This window comes from Phoca vitulina, unplaced genomic scaffold (genome assembly GCF_004348235.1).
Source record: "Phoca vitulina isolate PV1807 unplaced genomic scaffold, GSC_HSeal_1.0 scaffold2, whole genome shotgun sequence".
NCBI classification, from domain to species: domain Eukaryota; kingdom Metazoa; phylum Chordata; class Mammalia; order Carnivora; family Phocidae; genus Phoca; species Phoca vitulina.
This window is the reverse complement of record NW_022589705.1, coordinates 81225119-81251195: the sequence shown is the minus strand read 5'-3', so window position 1 is coordinate 81251195 and position 26077 is coordinate 81225119. Positions and strand designations below refer to the sequence as shown.

At 47.8% G+C, this 26077-nt stretch overlaps 2 protein-coding genes across 9 annotated transcripts in view; both read left to right on the top strand.

Annotated features, from left to right (window-relative positions):
- Nucleotides 1–4479: 4479 nt before the first annotated feature.
- Nucleotides 4480–13674, top strand: PIGV (phosphatidylinositol glycan anchor biosynthesis class V). Of its 8 annotated transcripts, none has more exons than XM_032390520.1 (5): nt 4480–4528; nt 5538–5632; nt 7439–7574; nt 10426–11547; nt 12868–13674. In XM_032390520.1, exons 3-5 carry the CDS (start codon nt 7497–7499, stop codon nt 13147–13149), a joined length of 1482 nt encoding a protein of 493 aa, XP_032246411.1. In that variant the 5' UTR covers nt 4480–4528; nt 5538–5632; nt 7439–7496; the 3' UTR covers nt 13150–13674. The 8 variants fall into 8 exon arrangements, with proteins under 8 accessions (XP_032246411.1, XP_032246384.1, XP_032246438.1 ...); XM_032390493.1 differs by having other exon boundaries at nt 4499–5069; XM_032390547.1 differs by adding an exon at nt 7666–7712 and having other exon boundaries at nt 4499–5632; nt 11427–11547.
- Nucleotides 7508–26077, top strand: part of ZDHHC18 (zinc finger DHHC-type palmitoyltransferase 18) — a 41621-nt gene continuing 23051 nt past the window's right edge. The window contains exon 1 of the mRNA XM_032390560.1: nt 7508–7574. The gene's annotated coding sequence lies outside the window, so the exon portion shown is untranslated. The remainder of the gene's footprint in view (nt 7575–26077) is intronic.

Below are 26077 nucleotides of genomic sequence, written 5' to 3'. Positions count from 1 at the left end.
AGCAGTAGCAGAGAAAATGCCATTGTTGTGGACACTTAGAAGTGAAACTCGAAACATCAGTTTTCTAGTGCGTACCTACTTGTGGACCAGACGTAGCCCATCGAGTAATCCTGCAAGGATTGTGCCTGCGAGTCAGGATTCTGGCTCCCATTTTACAGCTGAGGAAAGTGGTTTGAGCGCACCCACCGAGCGGGGTCCCGCAGCTGCGGCCCTCCTCCCCGGGGCAGAGGACCCCAGGAGTAACTGAAGCTAGCTGCGGAGCTCAGCAGGCAAGATTTGTTTTTGTCGTATTCAGCATGAGGTAAAAATTGTCCCAAGAATTTCAATCAAGTGTTCATCGAGCTGAGTGTGCTTGTTAATATTTGGGTCAGGGACAGGAATGAATAATCAGTATTCCTCTATTGATCGAGGGGGAGGGAGGTAGAGACAATGGCTCACCTTCGTCAACTGAGATGCCTTCCTAGGACTCTTCTGGAAAAAAAACTACACGGGAAACTTTTCATATCTATATTTTGGTGAGCTGTGTTGCTAATGGCTATGTTTTGTACCGGGCCTCTTGAACTCCATTTTCTAGTGTAGAAAGTGCATTTCTGGGCTATGTGTGGAGCATTACCTAGGAGTTTGGTTTCCTGGGTTCCTTTCATCTGCTCCCCTGCAATGCAGGGGGAGCCTAGCCTGGTCTCCAGTTTCGGACTGGAGTTACCACAGGCTGAGAGAACTGCTAGCCACTGAGCTGTGAGTAATTTGCTTTTGAGAAGTAAATAGAACCTCGCCAGTAGAGAACCCAGGGGTGTGGCCAGTAGTTCTTTTCCCAGGCTCCTCCCCCCCGCCCCCTCCCCCCCAAATGACCTTAACCTTCTTTCATAGCTGGAGAGCTGCCAAGTCTGGCCTAAACAATACTCTCAACCTCATTGGCTCTTTTGCCTTGCAGCCACAGCCACCCCCAAGTGGCTAAGGCCCTTCCCACTAGGCCACAGTCGGGTCAAGGTTTTCTAAGTACTGAAAGGCAAACACCGAAGGAAGGGTGAAAAATATTTAGTGTCTGCGGCCTCTAAAGGATCAGTGTTTGGCTCCTGCAGTTGAGAGGCAGGGTGGGGTGTCCCACGGTGGATGGACACCTTCAAATGATACAACAGAGGCCAAACGGAATGTCCAAAACCTGACTGGTGCCACCCCCGATTTCAGGATGGATGTGAATGTCACCCAACACCCTTGGAAACTGCCAGTGAGTGCCCACAGAGAAAAGATGGAGCGTGAAGTTCTGCCTGTCATCACAGGCACTAGCCCCTGCCTGCTAGGTTGGCAGTAACAGAATCAGAAGCCAATGTGGTCACTTTTGTCCCATAACGGTGTGGCCTCAAAGCCAAGATGAGGGTCAGCTATTCCATCATTCCCATAGGGCTGGGGCCATGGAAAGTCTCGTGTCTGAAACTGAATTACCGAGAATGGACACACTGGTCTGTTCCTCCGCCTGGTCTGCAGCCAAAGCCATCTTTGGATACGGTACCTGGAGCCAGGCAAGGTGCTACAGAAAGAAACGAGTTGTCAGGTTGCTCCAGCATGGTGAGTGCTCCATGAGAACCACCGAACTTCCTTCTTCACACCTCCAGTGGGAACATCGCTCTTCCCCCTTTTTGTTCAGGGAATTACAACAGCCCGTCTTCAGTGAGCACTTTGGGCCAAGCGCTATAGAATCCATGAGGTAGATATTACTGTCATCTCCATGAGGACAAGGACTGTGTCCGTCTTGTTCAGTGCTACATCCTCATCCCCTGTCACATGGTAGGCACTCCTATTTTGTGGAGTAAGATGGGAATTTAGTAGAGGAAAGAGTAGATAGGAGCTGTTAAGACGCGGTGTGCACTCTGCAGGGTTCTTGGCGTAGCCTGTGCACGTTCTTGGTTGTATGGAACCAAAGGAAGAGAGGGAAAGAGGTAAACCTGAGAAAGTTTAAAATAGTGTGGAGTGGCAGGAAAGAAAAAGCAGCCTGGAGATCTGAATTCAAGTCTCGCCTTAGCCACCAGCTATGTAACTTCGGGCTAGCCACTTCCCTTTTCTCAGCCTCGTTCCCACACCCATAAAATAGAGGTATCAGGGCAAACAAACTGATTTATCAACCAAATCTTTACTGAGTACACACAATGTGCAAAGCACTGTTCTAAGTACTGGTAATACTTCGGTGAACGTGGCCCCTGCTCTCACAAGCTTATAATCCATAAGAGGGGAACAGACAATGAAAGCAGTAAAATTCATAGACAGGACAATCAGGTGGTGATAGGTGCTATGGAGATAACAGAACAGGGTGATGGGATAGTACAGCGTGCTGGATGTGGCTGGGTAGTGGGAAAAAGCCTCTCTGAGGAGGCCACCTTTCAGCTGAGACCTGAAGGTAGTGGGCTGGCCAAAGGGTGGTCCGGCAGTGAGGCATTTCAAGCAGGGGAAGCAGCAAGAGCAGAGCCAGGCAAGTTCAAGGAACAGAAATGCTGTAACTCTCTTACCTTCTAGGATTCTAGAAACAGTGATGCATTGCTTGTATTGTTTAGGTCAGAAATTTGTATTATGAAATCATTTGTTGGTGGTATGGGATATTTGCTTCTTAATGGAAGTGACCGGGTGGTATAGAGTCGTTCTGGAGCCCTTGGATACGTCTGTCTGCCTGGCTCTCCCACCGTGCTGGTTGCTCAGCTGGCTCCCTGTGTAGATGCAGGCTCCATTTTAGCTGCAGACTCTAAAAGCAGACTGGAGAGAGCTGCCTCCTCAATTACTTGCCCGCAGTCTTGGAGGCCCTTCTAGAACCCCCTCCCATCCCACCTAGTCTTCCTCCATTCTGACAAGCCAGGGCTTTGAGAGCACAAGGTTCAGCTTTCTTGTTTTCCTGTCAGAGCAGGAGCCAGAAAATGAAACAGGAAACAGAGCGGAAGAGGAGGGGGGTGGGTAGCAGAGAAGGAAAGGAAGGAGAAATTGCTGGAAAGTAGAGCTGAAGATCTGGACAAAGTTCTACCTCTAACGGGTGACAGTTGAGCTGTTAGGAAACATTCCGACTTGTCACAAGAGACCCCTGTCCTTTTTACAAACGGATTTTTGAGGGAATTTGGTGTGGACGGAGGAAACCTTAAGAATGCATGTCTTTTTCCCTTGTGAATTCACAAAGCAAGTACAGTTCATTGCTCGGTTTTGTCTTTGCAAACAGAGTGCTGCTGGGAGGCTCATGGACTTCTAGAGATTCAAGCCACAACTTCAGGCCCCAGTCACGAGTGTGCACCACAGCTTTGCCAATTCACTGACAGGCTTCTGGAGCTGAGAACAAGTGTGTGTCACTGAAAAAACTGGGGAAGAGTCTTCTCCATTTTTGTTCCCTTCTCCAACTCAGGACTAACATGTGATTTCTACTTTATCCACCTTACACACAACAGTATCTTAGGGCAGCTTAGGTGTCAGAGGCTGAAATGAGTTAGAATTTAACAGTGCAGTGCCTGGCCCCCACAGAACTGAGGTAGGCTAGTTTTCTTTGCCTGGAGAGATAGCAACCATCCCTTTGTTCCCACCCACACTAGTAGCTGTGGCAGAAGATAAACCCCTCCCTGTCCAGGTCTGTGGCCAGAGGCTAACCCAGACCCCAGCTCCGTTTAGAGGGCCGATAACTGAAACCGCAGAAGGCTTTGGAATCCTGAGAAACAAGAAATCCACCAACGGAGAAGGATTTATTATCTATTTCCTTGAAGGAGGGTGCAAAGTTGTTCTAACAGTTTCCGTTACAGGGGTACCCACTGGCCGCTCCTCCCCAACAGCCGGTTTTGTTGAGTTAGCTGCTGCTGCTGCTTCTTTTTTGGCCCCACTTCCCACGAGAGCAACTGCTTGAATGAGGAAGAAGAGTCCTGGGGGGCCTTCTCGGCACCGTCCTCATCAGCCACCTGAGGTGGAGCTGAGGATCGAAGTCGGACACGAGGTCCCCGGTATCTGGAGGAGGGGAAAGGCAGGGGGATCCCCCACTTTCCTCACACCCAGGACGCTGGGTGCCACTGCTGGCCACAGAAACCCCAAGGCTCCTCTTTCTATTCAGAGACCATCTATTGTGTGCCAGGCCCTGTGCTGAGCGGTTGATGCCTCAGAGCAGGGAAAGTGCGGCTCTGGCTTCTGCGAAGAGGCCGCGGGGCGACTCCCAACTCCGAGAGCCTCCTCCGCATACACACATCGGGAACTCAGTGGACGTTTGCGGGATGCAACCCGGGCGAGAGCGCCAACTCTGCCATAGCAGCACGGATGGGCTAACTGAAGGCAGGGAGGGGACCTGAGGCGCGCGAAGCGCCAAAGGGAACTCTTCAGGTGTCACCACGGCGGGAAGGTGCCAAGGCGGAGGGCACGGAGTCTTGGGGCTACGCCGTCCCCGCCCCGCGCGCCCGGAGTCAACATGGCCGCCGCGGAGGGGGGCGGGGCACCTCCGAGTCCGGGCAGGAGGGGGGCGGGGCCGCCTCGGCGGAGCTGGTGCGCAGGCGCGGGCCGCTCGGGGTCCCCGGATGGAGGAGCTGAGGTTCGGGCCCCGCCTGGGAGGTCGAGACGGGCCGGCGCTGTGGACCCGGCGCCAGCTCCGGAGCCTTGGAGTTTTCCGGGGGAGGGAGGTCGTCAAACGGAGGCCGAGGGAAATGAGGCGGAGGCCGCCGAGAACCGGGGAGCCCCGCCCCTCCGCCATAGCGGCCTCCCGGTGCCGCCACTTCCTTTACAGCCTCCGGCCCTCCCCTGCCTTCCGGCCGTAGGCCCGGTCGGGCCGGGCCCCGCCGGGCGCCTCGGGAGTAACCCCTACGCCGTGGCCCCTTTGGGGAGAGGAGGTGCCCACGGCGCGTTTGGGACTGTGTCCGAAAGGAAAGGGTTAGAATGGGCTTCGGACTCGGCTGGGGTGGCAGAAGGCGGTCCCTGGCTCGCGACAGCCAGCAGCGCCTCTGGCCCCGAGGACCCTGGGTCACGGAGACTTCCCCACTCTACAGAGGACGCTGTCTTAACTCCAAGGGTCCAGGGCTCCAATTCAGGCTTCCCCAGAGTCTCAGCTAGGGCACTCCCTTTCCTAAGCATACCCAGTAAGAGCATGCGCTGTCTTTGGACAAGTACTGGGCTAGGAGTTGGGAGTCCTGGGTTGTTACCCTGGCTCTGAAAGAGCACATCCCCTTTGGCCCTGTTGAGGGCCGGTGGGAAGACCATGAGGTTCCAGAAGGGGAAAAGATGACATTCTCTTTAAATATAGCCTAGGGTGTGTCACTTGACCCCAATGAGCCTCAGTTTCCACATCCATAAAATGGCGATGGTAATTATACTGGCCTCACAGGGTCTAATGAGATCTCGGATGTAAAAACCATGGAGATTTTTATTAACTCACCACGCCGGGCATATTTATCTCACGGGAAAATAGAGTAAAACTAGTTGCTCTAAGTGTCCTGCCATTTCAAGAGTCTGATTTCGCAAAGGTGTTGTTGGGAAGTGAGGTCTTCAACTAGCCGAGAGGGACAACTCACTGGCTTTATTTTATTTTTACTTGGTTTACCTGTAAGCTAAGTGTAGGTTACAAGTCTCCTGTGGTCGCTGGGGCTAGAGCTTGACTCTGGAGAGAGGAAAGGAAGAATGGAAGCCCGGTGAAGAGGCAGAGGTGGGTTAAGTGCTTTTCTGTCCCCAACATTTCTTCTGCATGTGGGTGGGAAGTGAAGGGAAAAAGTGAATTCACCCTAGGCTAGAGAATCAGCGGCCGTGTGAGGTTGGCCATACTTGTTTCTGCAATCCCTCTCGATTCCGCGAGTCAGATGCTGGAAATGTTGGGTGGATTCACAAACTACCGCGGCTCTCTGGGGTTTTCAAAAGCTTGCCTTTGAACTGAATTTTGATGAGCAAACCGGTGTGGCGTTGACGGCCCCTCCCTTCCTCCGGGCCTCCTGGTGATGGAGTGAGCAGCAGGCGCCCCCTTGTGCTGAGGAAGGTGTACTGTTGCTATTGGGCAATCTTGCTCCCTTGCTGGAGAAACTGTATTTTCCTGGGGCTTCTGTGACTTAGGTCTTGATCTTAACATGAGATATGGTGGGAGGAATACTTATAGCAGTGATTTTATATCCCGAGCCAGTGAACTGGTGATGCCATATCTTTTTCTTGCACTTCTGCTCAGTGAGAACACGGGCTTGAAATGCCTGTCTGTAATGCCAGGCCCTGCAGGGGTAGTTGGGAGCAAGATAGACAAAGCCCCTGCCCTCAAAAGCAACTTAAATAAACAATAGCCGTAAAGACGACGAAGCAGAGGGCGATGAGAGCATATCAAATAGTCTAGTGAGCATCAGAGAAGAATTCCAGAAACAAATGATACCTAAAGGTTTGGTAGATATTAGATAAGAAAGGAAAGTCTTCCAGCCCTCCCTCTTAATTTCTCAGTTGAAATGTTTTTTCCTTTAGGGATAGTTCACCCCAAATCAGTGAACTGCCTCTGGTGCTCTTGCCCCCACTTCTGATTTCCCAGACTGGTATTTGAATGTTCTTTAGGAGCCATTGCTACTTCTTTTAGCCCAAGAGTTGTGTTAAAAAAAAAAAAAAAAAAAAAAAAAGCCTTAAAGTTCATTCCTTGCCTCAGAATGGCTTTGCAGTTGTTTATACATTGCTGCCATTCCAACAAAGAGATGGGGAAATAAGTTTTCTCCATCCCTAGTAGTCAACTCTGTCTTCCCCCTCAGTTTGTTTTAGCAATGTGAGCTGGCTGAAGTCCTGCTGAGTGGTGGTTTTCTTTTCCTTCTCCACTTAATTTAACAGACCAGCTGAACACACATCAGAGAGCTAGGCTAGAGTGTGTAGTCATTATGGTCTTCCAGTTGAGTTCTGTGCCCCACTTTTGGGACTCTGGTTTGGGATCTAGTTTATTATTCTGGGCAAGAGGAAAAGGGCACACACCAAATAATAGCAACCACAACATGGATTTGGTGGTACTTCTTCACACTTCGGTCTGCTTCACCATCATGACAATTTTGTGAGAGAAAATAGTCTTAAAAAAAAAAAACAACAACAGTCTGATCCCATTTTATACCTAAAGAACTGAGGCTCAGAAGGACTGAATGAGAACTTGTGAGTGACAGAGTCAGGACTTGAACCCAGGTCTTTAGTTCCTGCACAGGGGTACCCAGCAGGGTTTTGAAGATTTTCTGTGAGCCTAGCTTCCAACTTCATGCCTATCCGTGTAGAATAGTGCTTCAGTACAGTGCTTCAAAGTGACACCAAGTGGTTCCATCTGCCTTCAAGATGCTTTTCTCTCATCTGGGCAGTTAGGCAGTTAAGTTTGCCATGTAATGCTGAAGGGGGAGTCTCCTGTGAAGAATGCTTTCAAGAATTTACTTTTGTGAAGAAAAAAAATAATAATAATAATAATAACAATATTTACTTTTGGCCCATGTGTGATGTTTCCTCCTTGGGTTTTGGAGTTTAGAAGCCTGAGGGAGCTCAGTCCAGGCAGCAACACACCCTGAATTCCCGGTGGTGAGAGGATGTGGCCCCTGGACCCGTCCAGGAAAGAGGTGCTGAGATTTGCAGTCAGCTGCCGTGTCCTGACTCTGGTGCTGCAGGTCAGTCTCTGATCTTTTGTCCTAAACATGCTGTTGCCACATGACTGGGCTAGGCACTAAGAATCGTCCCCATATTCTTTCTGCCTCCCAGGTGTGCCCTTCCATGTGGTTGGAACACCTACACCTGATAACCAAAAGGTGGGCAGCACTCTTAGAAATGGTCTGTGGTTTTTTTTTTAGTAAACTCCATGCCCATCGTGGAGCTCGAACTTCACGACCCCAAGATCAAGAGTCGCATGCTCTACCAACTGAGCCAGCCAGGGGCCCCAGAAATGGTCTATTAATCCCTTGTTTTACACATGAAGCAGCAGAGGCCCAGAAAGGTTCAGTGGCTTCCCTAAAGTCACACAGCAAGTTAGAGAAGGGCCAGAATCAGACCCCAGCCTTCCTAACTCTTGAGCTAGTGGTCTTTCCAATGGACCATGAGGTTCTGTAACCAGAGATGCCTTTAGGGCGCGACAGCCCAAGGCATTGCCCTGGGTCCCCTTACCGGCGACGGAGCACGGAGTCAGTCACTTGAGTGTATTTGGTTAGTCAGCAGTGTCCCCAGCTCTTCCCCCAGGTGTCTCCCCTTGCTGCCTCAGCCACCACAACCCTCAGAATGCATTTGCACTTTTGCAGCTTCCTTTCCCCTCCAAGCCTCCTCTTGATACATATTTTAATCAAATTTCCCATACATATGAATTCTGTCTGATGCCTAGCACAGTGCCCAGTGCTTAGTATGTTCTCAGTATGTGTTGTTGTTGAATGTGTGTCAACAGTCTAGTGGTGTTATATTAGCATAATTACGTGTGCTCTTTTTTCCACAAATGCCATTTTCTCAGGGTTCTCTTTTTCCTTTCTGGAAACCTCCTTTCTCCCTTCCTGCACGATGAGGCATAGCAGCCTCTGCTGGGCCCCAGGTTTAGTTAAAAGTAGCTTCAGCTTGGAGACTAGGGCTGTTATCTGTGACTGTCATTCCTGTCCCATTCATTTTCACTGTTTAAAGTGGCCTGATAAAGAAACTGACCAAAAAGAGAAAGAGCCTTAAGAATGGGCTTATACCCTGGTTGTGGGGCTGGGGAAACTGACCCAATGATGGCTTAGAACAGTATCAGATGAGTGATTGGTAGGCCCCTGGGGGCAGGATTGTGAACTGGCATCTGGGATAGGGAAGCAAGACTAATTCAGATAGTGATTTGGAAATGAGTATGTCTCCTCTCCTCACACCCAGGATTGTGTTAAGTGCCTGCTCTGTTCCAAGAACTGTGCTAGGTGGTGAGAAGGAAAAGTCACGGTCTCTTTTCCTTTGAGTAGCTGACAATCTAACGATACAAAAAGACATTTAATGATAATGCTATTTCATTATCCCTCTCTCTCCCCCACCCTCCTTCCAACTTTAAAGCTCATGCCATCAGATGATCTCCCCAGTTACCCTTCACTGTTGCTGTCATCTCTGTTAGTGACAGCTCATTCCTCTTCATTCCTTAAAGGTTTTAGCTCCTGATTCACTGTTGCGCTTTCCAGCACTCCTGTTGATCTCTTGGTGGTTTCAGTATTAATAAAGCTGATACAACTAACCACTATCTCCTATCTTTCCAGCTCACTCCCTCTAGTACCCCAGTTCTAACGGCTCTTCCACCCCCTCAGGACCTATAATCCACCGATCCTCCCACCGTTTCGCTGTGCCTCACCCACCTTCTGGCTTCCGCATCCCTTCTTACCCAGCTAGATTCCATGATCCACCAGGCTCACACGCACAACTTGCTTGCTCCCTGCTCCCCGACTTGGTCACAGGACGGAAGCCCAGCCACGGTTCAGTTTCGTTCTCTCTCTACTTCTGCATCGTGCCCAGAGAGAAACACACAGCTGTATTGACTGGTCTCTTTCTCTTCAAGATCTTTGGCCCAAGTGAGTCTTTAGTGCTACCTGGTGATCTTACTGCCCTGGCCCATTCACCCTGCCATTCTCTGAAATTGTTCTGCACATCAGAATCACCTGGGGGAGCTTAAAAAAAAAAAAGAAATCTCAATGCCCAGGCTGTATCCCATACCAGTGAAATCATTAATCCTGGGGGAGGGACCCAGACATCTAGACATCAGTATTTTTGAAACTCCCTGGATGATTCCAGTGCACAGCCTATTTTGAGAACTAGGGGTCATGGATGACTTATTTTACATGTTTATCTTTTTATTCAGGCCCCTAACACCTTTTCCCCAACTTGCTTCCCTGAGCGAAAACTCAGAAAAATAGGTCCAATCAGAAGTGCCCTTGTGCATGCTCCCCCCACATCCATCCCATGCCTACGTCTGCACCTCTGTGCCTTCACTACTGAGGCAGTGAAGTAACCTATACATTTCTAAATCCAGCGGTCACTTTTCGGTCCCCATCTTCCTTGACCTAGTAGCAGAATTGACCACTCCCTTGCTTCACCTGGTTCTAAGACACCCTGCTCTCCTGGTTTTCCTCATACCTCAATGACTGTTCCCTCTTTATCTTCATTCTGGATCCTCACTCTCCTTCAAGCCTCTAAATGTTGACACATCCAGGGCCAAATCCTCAGATCTCTTTTCTCTAGCCCTGCTTCATCCCTCCCCAGGTGATCTCATTCAGTCTCATGCCTTTAAATACCTTCTGTGCACTTATGACATCTGAATTTATGTCTCCAGCCCTGATCACTCTCCCGACCCTCAGACTCCTATGTCTCACTGCCTTGTTGACCTCTGCCCTGGAATATGTAACTCAAACTTAACTAGTCTAGAACTGAACTCCTAATTGTCCTCCAACAAGTCTGTTCTTCCTCATTTTATTAAATGGTAATTCTTTCCTTCCAGTTGCTCAACCGAAATCCTAGTTCTCCTTCATCCCACAGGCTCTCTTCAATGCCATCATCCCTGATCATCGTGCAGAAGCCTTCTCTCCTCCTCGCCTCGCCCCCTCAGGCTCTGTGGACCAACTTGTGGAAGGTCTCCTGGGTGGCCTGTCTCACTGGGATGCCGAACACTTCCTGTTCATTGCCGAGCATGGCTATCTGTATGAGCACAACTTTGCCTTCTTCCCTGGCTTCCCCCTGGCTCTCTTGGTGGGAGCTGAACTGCTGAGGCCCCTGCAGGCATTACTGAACCTACGGAGTCGCCTGTTAATCTCAGTAGCGTTGCTCAATTCCTTGTTCTCCATGCTGGCCGCTGTCGCACTTCACGACCTGGGCTGTCTGGTTTTGCGCTGTCCCCGCCAGGCCTTTTATGGAGCCCTACTCTTCTGCCTCAGCCCCGCCAATGTCTTTCTGGCAGCTGGTTACTCAGAAGCTTTGTTTGCCCTCCTGACATTCAGCGCCATGGGGCAGCTGGAAAGGGGCCGAAGCTGGACTAGTGGGCTCCTCTTTGCCCTTGCCACTGGCGTACGCTCCAATGGGCTGGTCAACATTGGCTTTCTCGTGTATTCTCAGTGCCAAGGCTTTCTGTCCTCTCTCATGGTGCTGAATCCTCTGAGACCGCTCTTGAAGCTGATGGGCTCTGTGTTCCTGTCTGTGTTCACGCTTGGCCTTCCCTTTGCCCTCTTTCAGTATTATGCCTATACCCAGTTCTGTCTGTCAGGCTCAGTGCGCCCCATCCCTGAGCCCTTGCTGAAGTTAGCTGTGGACAAGGGCTACCGGATTGTGGAGGGAAATGAGCCACCTTGGTGCTCCTGGGAACTTCCCCTAATATATAGCTATATCCAGGATATCTACTGGAATGTTGGCTTTTTGAGATACTATGAGCTCAAGCAGGTGCCCAATTTCTTACTGGCTGCGCCAGTGGCTATACTGGTTGCCTGGGCAACATGGACCTATGTGACCACCCACCCTTGGCTCTGCCTTACACTTGGGATGCACAGGAGCAAGAAGAGCAAGACCCTAGAGAAAGCTGACCCTGGATTCCTCGGCCCTCGCGTGTTTGTGTACCTGGTCCACGCTGCGGTGCTGTTGCTGTTTGGCAGTCTATGCATGCATGTTCAGGTGAGGTGGGTTCCTGACTGCGGTAAGGGTGTGAATACAGGCAAAACCCCTTGGCCAGGGTCGAGGAACACTGGTAGCTTCTCCCGTTTGAGTGACCTCTACCTAATTTATTCATTCACCAACTATTTGGGGGCTTTCTTTGTCCAGACCCTGGGTCAGACCACTGGAATGGAACATGAGTGAGGCAAGATTGCTGCCCTGGTGGGTCTCTTGGTAGAAATGGGGAGACAGACACTTAAGAGATAAACTTCTAGTACAGTGGGATGGAAGAGGAATTGCTGTTTTGAGATAAAGTATTGTGGAAACCCGGAGGAAAAAGTAGCTAATGGACTGAAGGATTTGAGGAGGGTGTCCTATTAAGGCTGGGTCCTAAAGAGTAAGAAGGAATTGCATTTAAGAAGCAGAGGAAGAGTATTCTGGGCAAATGAAGGGTGCGTGCAGAGACATGAGAGTCGTGGAAGGACCTGAAGTAACTGAGATGAAGGAGTTAAAGCACAGAGGAGAGCGTGGGTCCTTCCCGACTGTACGGTTACCCTGAGGGTCTGCTTGGATGGTGACTTGAGGCACTCTCAGCTCTGGCAGGTGCCCAGTCTTTAGAGGAGATCCCTTGTGTAATGTTTGGGGTGGGAAGCCTTTGATAGTTTCCATTTTTTTTATTCCTGGCTACGACCCTAGTTCCCACATAACCCCGAGGAAGTCGTTTCCTCCACGCCGGCCACTCCTTAACAGCTTCTGCCTCTGGGAGGCGCATACTGGCTGTTTGTAAAGTTCTCTGGGCTGTGTGAATAAGAGGCCCAGGGGAAACAGAAAGTAGCATTCTGTGTTTGTAGCTGGATTAACTAGTAGAGCGAGTGCCAGCACAGCTTCAAAAGGGAGGGAGGCCATGTGGAGGCTTGGCTCTGAATTCCCCTAGGAGGGAAAATGTTGAACCACAGGATCCCCTGCCCCGTTTCCCTCTGTTTTGCTATCCCCAGGGGATGAGGGAACCCCTTCAGGTTCCCAAAGCCCCGTATCACAGCCTAACGGTTAGAGTCCAGGCCCTGGGCTCAAATTGGACCCCGTAGTTTTTAGTATTGATTGGCCCATTACTGTGGTAATTAGTCTGTAGCTCTGCCTATTTGTAACATTGAGGTCACCTGGCTGGTGTCACAGCTCTTTATAAGGCAGATCCTAAGTTCTGTTGAATCTCTTATCCAGAACAACACATTTCTAGTCATGGGGTGGTAGTTGACCCGGCAGCAGGGAAGCCCCGGGCTGGTCCACTGTGAAGCAGTGATATTCCAATAAATGTGTGGGTTTTCCCCCTCTTATGATTTCCAGGTTCTCACCAGGTTTCTGGGTTCCTCCACTCCTATTGTGTACTGGTTTCCAGCTTACTTGCTTCAGAATCAAGAGCCACTGCTGAGATCCCTAGAGACTGTGCCTTGGAAGCCCCTTGCAGGGGACTCCCTCCCAGGACAAAAGATCCCCAGAAATTCTATCATGGGACTTGTATACAACTGGAAAACCTATTCTCTAGTCACACGATGCATTCTGGGCTACTTCCTGTCTTACTGGCTCCTGGGACTGCTCCTACATTGCAACTTCCTACCTTGGACATGACCTGGAGTCTCAGGGGTCTGGAAGTACAGATAGACACTGGGACTGTCTGTGCTGCCCTCGGACCCTTGCTCTGTCCTTTAGGAACCTCCAGTCTCTCTGAAGGTTGGTCAGGAATGGGAGAAGCATGAACCACTGGAAAGCCCCATCTGGTCCTGGCTATGGCAAATTTTAGAGTAGTACCTATTTTCTCTGTAAGTGAGGAAATCTTCCTCTCCAAGTCTAAAGTACAGTTGCATTTGTCTCGTCAACCAAGCATAGCAGAGATAGTTGTAAACTTAAATATAAAGTATTTAAATGTCAATGTAAATGTAAGTATTTCAATGGCAGTTTCATCAAAGGCTCTAGCTGACAGGCTGGTAATAGTCCACACATGACGGTGGAGGCCTGAACAGTGTACTGGCAGTAAGTAAAGGAGGACCATCTTTTTTAAATGGGACATTGTTTCTGATTATTTTCATAATTTGTTCATTTATTTATATGAAAAATCTTACAAAGATACACACAAATTAAACAACTTTTGGTTATGCATGCAATGAATTATTTATTTATTTATTTATTTATTTATTAGTAGGCTTCACGGTGGGCGGGACTTGAACTCAGGACCCTGAGATCAAGACCTGAACTGAGATCAAGAGCCAGACACTTAACTGGCAGAGCTACCCAGGTGCCCCTGAATTACATTTTTTAAAATAATACAAAATACTTAGGGAAAAAGTCATGGTAAAAAGAACATTGCACAAAGAACCAGGAGACCCAGATTCTAGTCCTCTCAGTAAAACCCCACTTACCAGCTGTGTGACCTTGGGAGTGTTTTCATAGCCTTAGTGACCTCTTCTGAAACTGGGGGAAATGATATTCCTGGGAGAGGCGAGGGGGGCAGGCCATATAATCTAGTAGGTCCCTTTCTGCTCGAAGATCTTAAGAGCTGCCATAAGCAATGGCATCATCCCAATCTAAACACTTATGTAGAGGCTCAAACATGATTTTAGGAGAAGATATCCAGTTTTCCTGCTTTCAGTACTCAGAAGAAAATCTCCCTCTTCAGGTGCAACTCTGAGGAGTAACTTAAGTGACCTTTCCTTTGAATGAGGGAAAGCAGTGACACGTGGCAAATCAGGCTCCCTGTCCTGTGTAAGTAAATCTGTGCCAGGCAAGTAAACGGTCAAAGTGGTGACTGGTTTTCCTGCCGTGCCCAGGTGCCTGTGCTTGCTTGATTGGTAGACATGGGTCAGAGGAGCCAACAAGGCAGCATGAATTGATAAATTGTAGCTAAGTCCAAGGTTGAATGAAATGGTATCTTCCAGGCCCCCATTTGGTTATGAGCCCATCACTGTACTTGTAGTAAGAACATTGACTCCTGCTCAGCTATTTGTGCTCATTCTTTGACAGAGGTAAGAGGCTCTGCAGCCTCACCACTCATTCCCTATTTGAGCCAAAAATTCCAACAAGCAGAAACTTCAAAATAGAGGGGTAATCGTAGCTTCTGGAGAGCACTGAGAATTGGAATTTTGACACACTCCCTCTGACCATGACAGAAAGCTGAACTTGCCAGCTGAAGGGAAGCTCCTGGCTGAGCCCCAGCACCCTCTGTTGGAGCTTCTAGTCAGCCTGGCCAATAAGCTTTTCCCATCCATCGCCCTAGCTTTAGCACAGCTGAGAGCATTTGGTCCAGAGTCAAATGCTTCTGAAAATGTACACACAGATCGGGGCAGCCCTCTGCCTTCTGCCAAGACACCCGAGTGCCCTTCTTGGCAAAAGAGGATAACCCCTGCCCTAGTGTCCCTCCAGTTGGCAGAAACTGTTCCCTCCCTCCTCACCAACAGCTGCAAATCCAGGGACTTCTACCCTGTGTGCAGGAAGACTGAAGGTCCTGTTTCAGCCCTGCATCACAGAGGTAGGAGCACTAGATCCTTCGCTCTCATGGATTCTCCTCTTTACCTCTTTTTGGGGGATGATCAGGATGGATCGCTCCCAGAAACAAATAGTTTCAAGGACCAGAAACCTTATAAATGGAAATCCCACCTTCTCAACTAATGCCAAGGAACCAAACTCTGGTATTCTGCAAAGGCCATTATGGTTACAGCTAATCATAGAGGAGATAACTGATGACCCCAGCTAGGTGGATGCACCTGGTGTGTGACCTGGAGACAGACATAGTTTTCTCTCTGAACTTGGAGGGATCTAGTTGCAACTCTCCAAGGATCTAAGGAATGGGCTGATTTTATGGCCAGCAGCTGTCCTTTTACCATCCTATTAACAGTCTTTAATAGTCTGGGAGAGGGACATGAAGGGCCCAAGGCAGGAAGCTTCCTGTTTACCCTGAGGCCTAACAATGCTGCAGCTGGGTTGGGCGTCTACAATTTCAGAGAAAAGTCATTTCCTTCTGAGACCCAGCTAAAACAGAAACCAGACGCTTCATACACCTAAGAAGTAGATGCTTTTTTGTTCTTTAATGAAGGTGGGAGGAGAGGGAGTGTTTGACATGTCTTTACCAGTCCTCTTGAGGAAAAAATCACTTCTTTTCCTGAACAGACCTTCTCACCTTCATCTAAAAATGTAGTGTGTGCGGGCTCAGAGGATTTGAAATCGATCAATTCTTTCAACAATTGTTTATGAATGCCTATTTTAGGGACTAAAGATGACTCGCTACATGTTCTGTACTCAAATAGTTGTCTAATAGAGTTGGTAGCAGATACACAGAAACTTTAATCAAGATAGAAACTGGTAGGGGCGGCTGGGTGGCTCAGTCAGTTAAGCGTCTGCCTTCGGCTCAGGTCATGATCTCAGGGTCCTGGGATCGAGCCCCGCATCCAGCTCCCCACTCAGCGGGAAGTCTGTCCCTCTCCCTCTGCTCCTCCCCCAACTCGTGCTCTCTCTCTTTCTCTCTCAAATAAAATCTTAAAAAAAAAAAAAAGAAACTGGTAAATTCTGGGGACCGAAGGGCCATAAAAACTTCTTGCTCTGTACCTCTCTCCTTGAACTTTTTAAAAAGATTTTATTTATTTATTTGACAGAGAGAGACACAGCGAGAGAGGGAACACAAGCAGGGGGAGTGGGAGAGGGAGAAGCAGGCTTTCTGCCAAGCAGCGAGCCCGACGTGGGGCTCGATCCCAGGACCCCGGGATCATGACCTGAGCCGAAGGCAGACGCTTAACGACTGAGCCACCCAGGCGCCCATCTCCCTGAACTTTTTATGATGAGGAGGGATTAAAGTTTTGCTTGTATGCTTACAAAAAAAAAAGTAAGGTACAGAGTAAGTTCTCTGTAAATTCACGGAAGGTGGAGATCCCTTCCAGCTTGGAATACCCAAACAGACATGGTGGGGAAATAGCCTTTGAACTGGACTCTGTAGGATGGGGAGGATTTGAAAGTTAAGGGCAGAGAATGAGTATAGGAAGCAGGCAGCAGAACAGGACAGGGAGAGCTCAGTTTGAGTAGAACTGAGGTATTGTCATTGAGAGCTGCTGTGTACTCATGTATGAACGTGAGCCAGTACGGAATCTCTGAGCCACAGTTCACTCGTCTGTGAAATGTGGGTAACGCTGGCTACCTTGTAGATATGAATAACATCTATCTCAGGATTGTCGTGGAAATTAAAAGTATTTAGAACAGCATGACACAGGAGTAGCTGCACAAGTTTGCAGTGCCATCAGTACATTCCTATGCCAGAAAATGTGCACGTGGAGACAAGGAGAGAGGTCAGGGAGCTGTCCACACAACACATGGTCAATAGGGCAGCCGTGATTAGATGGGACTGTTGAAAGGAAAAGTGTAGAGAGAGAAGGAGGGCCCGTAAGACCTTGGGCAAGTGATTGAACTTCTCTACACCTGTTTTCTCACCCTGAAAATGGGGCTGATTGCACCTACCACACAGAGTAGTTAGGAGGATTACATGAGATACTAGATAAAGCACTTAGCACAGCACCTGGCCCATAGTAAGAACTTTGTGAATGGTGGTTAGTCCTCCTCCTCCTCCTCCTCCTCATCATCATTAAAGCACTAGAAAAAAATAGTATCTGGGGCGCCTGGGTGGCTCAGTCGTTAAGCGTCTGCCTTCGGCTCAGGTCATGATCCCAGGGTTCTGGGATTGAGCCCCGCATAGGGCTCCTTGCTCCGCGGGAAGCCTGCTTCTCCTTCTCCCACTCCCCCTGCTTGTGTTCCCTCTCTCGCTGTGTCTCTCTCTGTCAAATAAATAAATAAATAATCTTTAAAAAAAAAAAATAGTATCAGAGAAGGGAGAGTTTCAAAAAGAAAGAAATGGCTACCGGGGCGCCTGGGTGGCTCAGTCGTTAAGTGTCTGCCTTCGGCTCAGGTCATGATCCCAGGGTCCTGGGATCGAGCCCCTCATCGGGCTCCCTGCTCAGCGGGAAGCCTGCTTCTCTCCCTCTCCCACTCCCCCTGCTTGTGTTCCCTCTCTCGCTGTGTCTCTCTCTGTCAAAAAAATAAATAAATCTTAAAAAAAAAAAAAGAAAGAAAGAAATGGCTACCAAGGTCAAAGGCTGTTAAGGAAAGGATGAGAAGAGCTATTGAATTTAGGGATTAGGGCTATTATTCAAAATAGACTAACTGCTGTAATCAACAACTTCGAAAACTCAGTGGCTTCATCATACAAGTTCTTTCTTGTTTACATCGTGGTCTAGTGCAGGTTTGAGGAGGGAGGCCTGTTCTACCCAGTCATTTGGGACCCAGGCTCCTTCCATTTTGTGACTCTCCCCTCCTCTAGATGCTCAAAGTCCTCTGCTTTCGGAGAGGTTTTGAGAGGCCAGGCCTGGGAGAGATGCACATCACTTCCATTTCATGCCACTGGCCAGACCTCAGTCACACACCGCATCTAACTGCAAGAGAGGCTGGGAAGTAGGGTTGCCAGGTGAGATACAGGATGCTCAGTGAAATTTAAATTTGGGGTAAACAAATATTTTTTTCAGTATAATTATGTCCCAAATGTTGCACAGGACATACTACACTAAGAAATCCTTTGTTGTTTGTCTGAAATTCAAATTTCACTGGGCATCCTGTGTTTTTATTTGCTAAATCTGGCAATCCTACTGGGACATGAAGCCTGAATATAGGTTTAGGAAGAAGAAAACACAGATTTTTGTGTGTCCCAGTCTGCCTCAGTCTGTCTTCCTGAGCCAAATACCTGTTTTTTTGCTCTTCTCACAGAACACATCCCTTCCCAAGGGAGATAACCCCAAATCCCATCCAGTGACTATATTCAGCTCCAAGTCTCTCAGTCAGCTTCTGATAACATTCCTTATGAACTAAAAAAACAAAATATACAATGGTAGAGCAAGAATAATCTCAATACAAACATCTATCTAAGAAAGGGAAGAATTGAAGACGAATAGCAGTCTCTGGTCCAAAGCAGTTCTGAATCCCCACTGGTCAAACTGACAAAGCCCTCTTCCCTGGGGCTGGAGAACATTCCTTGATTAGACAACCTGATTAGTTCTAGGAGGGACTCCTTTCGTCCAATGTTCTCCATGCCTCCTGGCTGTGCCCTCTGGCCCCTTGACTGTCCTTCATGGCCACATCTGAGATGGGCTTTGGGGAGTATGACCTCCTTGGAGAATGTGCAGCTTTCACAGTTTACTTCCTGCTGGTGCAAGCATGGGGGCCTAAATCTCAGCCAGCCAGAGGCACCCATGCACGTGTGTGTGTGTCGGGGGGGGGGGGGTGTTAAAATAAATATTTTATAATATAACATAAAATTTACCATTTTGATCACTTTTAAGTGTAAAGTTCAGTGGCATTAATATATTCACATTGTCATGCAACAGTCACCGTCATCCATCTCTGGAACTTCTTCATCTTCCCAAACTAAAACTTGATACCCATTCAGCAGTAACTCCCCATTCCCCCTACCCTCCCAGACTCTGGTAGTCATCATTCTGCTTTCTGTCTCTGTGAATATGACTACTCTATCACAATCTTTGTCCTTTTGTGATGAGCTTATCTCACTTCACATAATGTCTTCAAGGTTCATCCATATTGTAGCATGTGTCAGATTGTCCATTCCTTTTATGGCTGAATAACATTCCATTGTAGGAATACACCACATTTTGTTTATCCATTCATCTGTCAATGGATATTTTGGTTGCTTCCACCTTTTGGCTATTATGAATAATGCTGCTATGAACATTGGTAGACAAATATCTGTTCAAGTCCCTGCTCAATTGTTTTGGGTATATACCCAGAATTGGAATTTCTGGATCATATGGTAATTCTATGTTTAATTTTTTGAGGAACTGTCGTGCTGTTTTCCACAGCAGCTGCACCATTTTATATTCCCACTAGCAATGCACAAGGGTTCACATTTCTCCACATCCTCACCAACACTTGTTTTATTTTTTTAAATAGGCTGCACACCCAACATGGGACTTGAACTCACGACCCTGAGATTAAGAGTGGCATGCTCTGTGACTGAGCCAGCCAGGCACCCCTGTTTTGTTTTGTTTTAAATAGTAGCCATCCTAGTGAGGGTGAGGTGGTGTCTCATTGTCATTTTGATTTGTATTCCCTAACGATAAGTGATGTTGAGCATCTTTTCATGTGCTTACTGGCACATGAAATATGTATCTTTGGAGAAATGTTTATTCAGATCCTTTGCCCATTTTTAAATCAGGTCACTTGTTTTTTGTTGTTTGAATTGCTGAAGTTCTTTATATATTTTGGATATTAATCAGATATATGATTTGCAAATATTTTCTCCCATTCCGTAGGTTGCCTGGTTGCCTTATCACTCTGGTCATAGTGTCATTTGATGCATAAAAGGTTTTAATTTTGATGAAATCCAATTTATCTATTTTTCTCTTGTTGCCCGTACTTTCAGTGTCATATGCAAGAAATCATCACCAAATCCAGTGTCATGAAGTTTTGCTGTTTGTTTTCCTCTAAGAGTTTTATGGTTTTAGCTCTTATGTTTAGGTCTTTTATCCATCGGGGGTTAGTTTTTGTATGTGGTGTGAGATAAAAATCTAACTTCATTCTTTCGCACATGGATCTCCAGTTTTCCCAGCACCATTTGTTGAAAAGACTGTCTTTTCCCCATTGACTGGTCTTGGAGCCCTTGTCAAAATTATTTGACCATCCATGCAAGGGTTTATTTCTAGGCTCTTTTATTTTATTCCATTGGCCTATATGTCTGTCTTTATGCCTGTACCATACTGTTTTGTTTCCTGTAGCTTTGTAGTACATTTTGAAATCAGGAAGTATGAGACCTCCAATTTTATTCTTCTTGTTCAAAATTGTTTTGCCTATTCAAGCATCCCTTGAGATTTCATATGAATTTTAGGCAGACAAAGGCTTTTTAAAATTTGGGCTCATGGTTTCTCTGGCAATACAGTTACCTCAAAACCTTTTTGATGTATAAGTCAGAGTTCTCCAGAGAAACATAACTAACGGGTTGTATATGTATGTGTGTGTGTGCAGATATGAGTGCAGGGGAGATAACTGGCTCATGATTGTAGAGGCTGGCAAGGCCAAAATCTGCAGGGTAGGCCAGAAGCCAGAGACCATGGAGGAGCTGATGTTGCTATTCAAGTCTGCTGGCAGAATCCCCTCTTTCTTAGGGGAAGTCAATCTTTTTTTCTATTAAGGCCTTCGACTGATTGGACGAGGCTCACCTACTTTATGGAGAACAATCTGCTTCACTAAAGTCTACTGATTTAAGTGTTAATCTCACCTTATGGGGTGCCTGGCTGGTTCAGTTGGTGGAGCATGTGACTCTTGACCTTGGGGTCATGAATTCGAGCCCCCCACTGGGTGTGGAGATTACTTAAAAAAATATTTTAAAAAATGTTAATCTCACCTTACAAATACCTTCGCAAAAACATCTAGAATAGTACTTGACCACATATCTGTGGACTGTGTGGCTTAGCCAGACTGACCGAAAAATTAATACAACAGGTTTCTATTTGCTTCCAGTCAGATCCATGTGACACTAACCACCCTCAAGCTCTTCGCTAGACAGAATTCTCAAGCTTCTATATTTGCTTTGACACCCTTGCCTCTTCTTTTAAAGATTTTATTTATTTATTTATTAACATTTTATTTATTTATTTGACAGAGAGAGACACAGCGAGAGAGGGAACACAAGCAGGAGGAGTGGGAGTGGGAGAAGCAGGCTTCCCGCCGAGCAGAGAGTCCGATGCGGGACTTGATCCCAGGACCCTGGGATCATGACGTGAGCCGAAGGCAGACGCTTAATGACTGAGCCACCCAGGTGCCCCTATTTATTTATTGAGAGAAAGAGAAAGAGCACAGGTGTATGTGAGTGGGGGAGGGGCAGAGGGAGAAGGAGAGAATCTCAAGCAGACTCTGCGCTGAGCACAGAGCCTGACAGAGAGCTGGATCTCACAACTCTGAGATCACAGCCTGAGCTGAAATCAAGAGTTGGGTGCTTAACCTACTGAGCCATCCATGGTGCCCCACCCCTTGCCTCACTCTTTTTTAAAGATTTTATTTATTTAAGAGAGAAAGAGAGAGCACGAGCGGGGGGGGGGGGTGGCGGCACAGAGGGAGAGGGAGAAGCAGGCTCCCCGCTGAGCAGGGCACCTGATGTGGGGCTCGATCCTAGGACCCCGGTGTCATGACCTGAACGGAAGGCAGATGCTTCACCAACTGAGCCACCCAGGCGCTCCCCCTTGCCTCACTCTTAATGTAATGATGGCTACACCAAAGTCATGTGAAATAATAAGCTGATATTTGCCTTACAGGTGTTCACATCTTTCAAGACCTTTTTCAATCTTAGACTACTTGTTGTCTATAAGCAGTCAGCTTTTCTGACTCTGAAAGGCCCATTATGTCTGGACTTTATTTCCCTTCCATCTCTGCTTGAAAACCAGCTAATTCTCACCTAAGTTCACCTCTTTCTTCTAATGCTTTATAAAAGCGCCCATGCTAGTTAGTAGGTTATTGTCTCTCAGCTCTAAGCCCACCCTTCTGCTTTCTACTATGAGATACTGGAGCTGGGACTCAGCAAATCCATTTCTGCTTTGTCAGCGGGCTCTGTGTGTGGCTCTGCCAGTAAGGGCCACCAGAGGGAGATAGTGAGTCCAGAGGAGGAAGAGAAGCTCCCTCCCTCCGTTTGCTTCCTTTTCCTGTGAGGTCACTCTAGCAAAGCTCCTTCACCTGGGCAGCAGCCGGGCCTTCCTGTAGCAGCAGCTGAATCCACTTTGCAGAGTTTTTCAGCAGCTGGTTTTGCAGAACCAGCTGCATGGTGTCGCAGTCAGAGACACCAGCATCAGCCAGGTGGCACTCTCCTCAGCGGTGTTGGTCCTTCCTCCCTCTCAGACACCAGACACCAGCACCAGACTTAGAGGTCTGAGTTTCAGCTCTGTGGAGCCCCTCTTCTAAGTTTCTAAGTTTTCATAATTCCAGATGCTTCCCTTTGTTCTCCTAGCTCTCTGAGGTGTAGATGCCTCCTGCTGTTGCTGCTCCGTGGTATCTCAGAGTTGTCTTTTTACCTTTTCAGTTAGTTAACAGCTTTGTACCTAGTTAACTCTTCCAACTATTCTTTATATTAAACTCCCTCTGTCCAATGACTGGTATAGCTTCTGACTCATTGGCTGGACCCTGACTGATACAGAAATTGGTACTAGGAGGGGGGTCCCAGGAAATAGACCTCAAAAGATGGGAATAGGGATCTGGTTTGGTTGTGTCATTGGGTTTCAATGTGCTGAGCTCCTTGCCAATGAGAAATGCAATGCAACTAATCCACGGCATGCTGTGGCATCATGATTAATCAAATTATCACTTGTGGTTATTTGGGATGACTTGCCAACTCAAGCAAGTGCCTTGGGGGCCCAAGTGTTGCACTAGACTATTATGGCAGTGATGATGACTATGGGGACTTGGTATGGCAGGAATGCTTGTGAATGCATCAGAGTCCTTGCATGAAGAAGATGACAAGCTTGGGTCTTTAAACTCTCAACCTAAGTCATGGTCAGAGAGTCATAGAGCTTCCAGGATAACCATAAGAGAATCTCTTATTTCTCCTAGCCCCAGATTTATTTGCTACAAATAAAATATTGCACATGTTGCAGATTTAGAACAGTTGAATTCAGTCTTATTTTTTTAAAGACTTTATTTATTTGACAGAGAGAGAGCACAAGCCGGGGGGGGGGGGGGGTCAGGCAGAGGGAGAGGGAGAAGCACACTCCCCACTGAGCAGTGAGCCCGACATTAGACTTGATCCCAGGACCCTGGGATCATGACCTGAGCCAAAGGCAGATGCTTAAACGACTGAGCCACCCAGGTGCCCCTTGAATGCAGTCTTATTAAGTCTTTCAGGTGATGGAGGAGGAGTGGGACCCTGAAATTTGGAATGGGCACATCTGGTTTGACTCAGTCTCCTTCATTTGGCTAGCAGGTGGGAACGGGAGCAAAGATCAGCACCGGGGAGTTTTATGAGCCAGCTTGTCACTTTCACTTGCCTTCCATTAGCCAGAATTCAGTCACTTGGTCACACCCATCTGTAAGAGAGGCTGGGAACTGTGAGTGTTGGTGAGAATGAGTAGTTTATGTCACACTAAATGGGCCACTGGTGACATTTAAGATAGAAGGTGGGTTTTTTTAAAGATTTTATTTTTAAGTAATCTCTACACCCAATGTGGGGCCTTAAGTTACAACCCTGAGACCAAGAGTTGCATGCTCTACCCACTGAGCCAGCCAGGTGCCCCAAGATAGAAGTTTTAGGGGAGTGATGTAGACAGAGGCTAAATTTAAAAAGTAATAAGTGAATAGGTGACATGGAAGTGAGAGCTACTCTTTAAATGAGAGAGAAAAAGATAAACCTGACACTAGAGTGAGGAGGCAGCCAACATGGAATGCTGTTTCTGTTGTTGGTATTTTAGTTTAGTTTTGCTCTTTATTTATTTGTTTGTTTGTTTATTTTTAAAGATTTATTTATTTGAGAGAGAGAGAGCGTGCGTGTCCATGCACAAGTAGGGGGAGGAGCAGAGGGAGAGGAAGAGAGAATTTTAGGCAGGCTCCATTCCCAGCGTTGAGCCTAACATGGGGCTCGATCTCAGGATCCTGAGATCATGACGTGAGCCGAAATCAAGAGTCTGAGGCTTAACCAACTGAGCCACTCAGGTGCCCCCTGCTTTTTAACAGATAGAGAATGGAGCGTGTGTTTGCAGTCTCTATGAACAGAGAGAGAAGTAGGACATGAATGGAGCGCTGGCCATGGGCAGAAAGAGGCCCACATCTTTAAGATGAGAGGCAAAGATCAATGCAAATAGGGAAAAATTATGAGGTAGAGAGGAGCGAAGCTGAAATCAAGCAAGATAGTTTGAGTTTCTGTAGTGACAAGGAGCAAGCAAAGGTTTAGGGTTGCAAAAGAACCCAGTTGGGTGGGACAACAGGAATCTATACTGAAACCAGTATGTCCAGTTTTTAACTTTGTTCTACAGCCAAGGAACAAGAGGGGAGGAAGCCCACAACGTGGTTCACTCCAAGGTGGGGCTCATCAAACCCAGAATCTTTGGCACCAAGGGCATGGCTGGGCAGCCTCTGGCATGTGTAACAATTAGTGATCCTTGAGGTCACTGTTGTTACCTTTCTATCCCTCTGCATTGTGTATTTTTTTTTTTTTAAGATTGATTTATCTTAGAGTGAGAGGGTGCGGGGGGGAGGGGCAGAGGGAGAGGGAAAGACAGAATCACAAGCAGACTCCATGCCAAGCGTGGAACCCAACCTGGGACTTGATATCACAACCCTGAGGTCATGACCTGAGCTGAAACCAAGAGTCGGATGCTCAACCAACTGAGTCACCCAGGTGCCCCTGCATCATGTGTTTTGATTTTGTTTCTTACTCTCTCCTATACTAGTCTCCAGCTCTCTTTTCTTATACTTTTCCTTGGGTTTTCCAGTAATCCCAATGTGGTGGACAGGACCTGAGGTAACCCCCAGTGATTCCTGCCTCCTGGTATTCACACAAAGGTGTGATCCTCTTTTTGAGTTCAAGTGGCAGAAGTGATGGGAAAGTAGTCACTCCCACTACATACATAATAAGTTTCATTACGTGAAACCCTGTCTTAGCAGACTGGAACTAGAGACTCTCCTTGTGGGCCTGATAAAGTAAGCAGCCATGTTGGAGAAGCCCACATGGCAAGGAACTGCGGTAACCCCCGGGGACTGCAGATGGCCTCTGGAACTGTTTTGCTGTTTTGCTGACAGCCAGCAAAAACCCCAGGCCCTGAGTCATACAGTTGAAAGGAAATAAGTTCTGCCAACAAAACCTGAATGGGCTTGCAGGTGGATTCTTCCCCAGTTGAGTCTCCAGATGAGGCTGCAGCCTTGCTGATACCTTGATTACAGCCTTCTGAGACTCAGAGCAAAGGATTCAGCTGACCAGGCTGGCACTCCTGAGCTGGAACCTATGAAACAATAATGTGTGTTGTTTTAAGCCACTAAATTTGTGATAATTTGTTACACAGCAATTTGGAAAATGAATACACCCCAAATTCTTGAAAAATACTGTGGCATCAACCCTACATCAACCCGGATAGCTAGAAAATCCTTGGTCTGGGTCCAGATCACAGAGCTGGGTGAGGGAGGCCAGAGGATGTGCCGCACATACCCCCTAGGCACTTTGAACTTCAAGATAGTAGTTAACAGGCCCCTGGTTTTGTTTCACAGCAGACTGTCCCCCCACCCCTACCCCTGCCTGCCTGCCCCCCCCTCCCCCACCGCCCGAAATACCTACCCGGTCAGTCCTCAGAGATGGGTAAGCCTGGCCCTGGAATTACAGATCGTCAGAAGTAGATCAAGAAGTCCACCACTCGAATCTCGGCCCTTGGCAAGGTGCCTGGCACCCAGGAGACGCCCAACAAATGCTTTCATTGCAAAACAACAGAAAGCTCCCGGGAGCGCGCATCTGCAGCCCCGTCGTTGTGCAGAGGGGACCGCCGCGGCTCAGGGT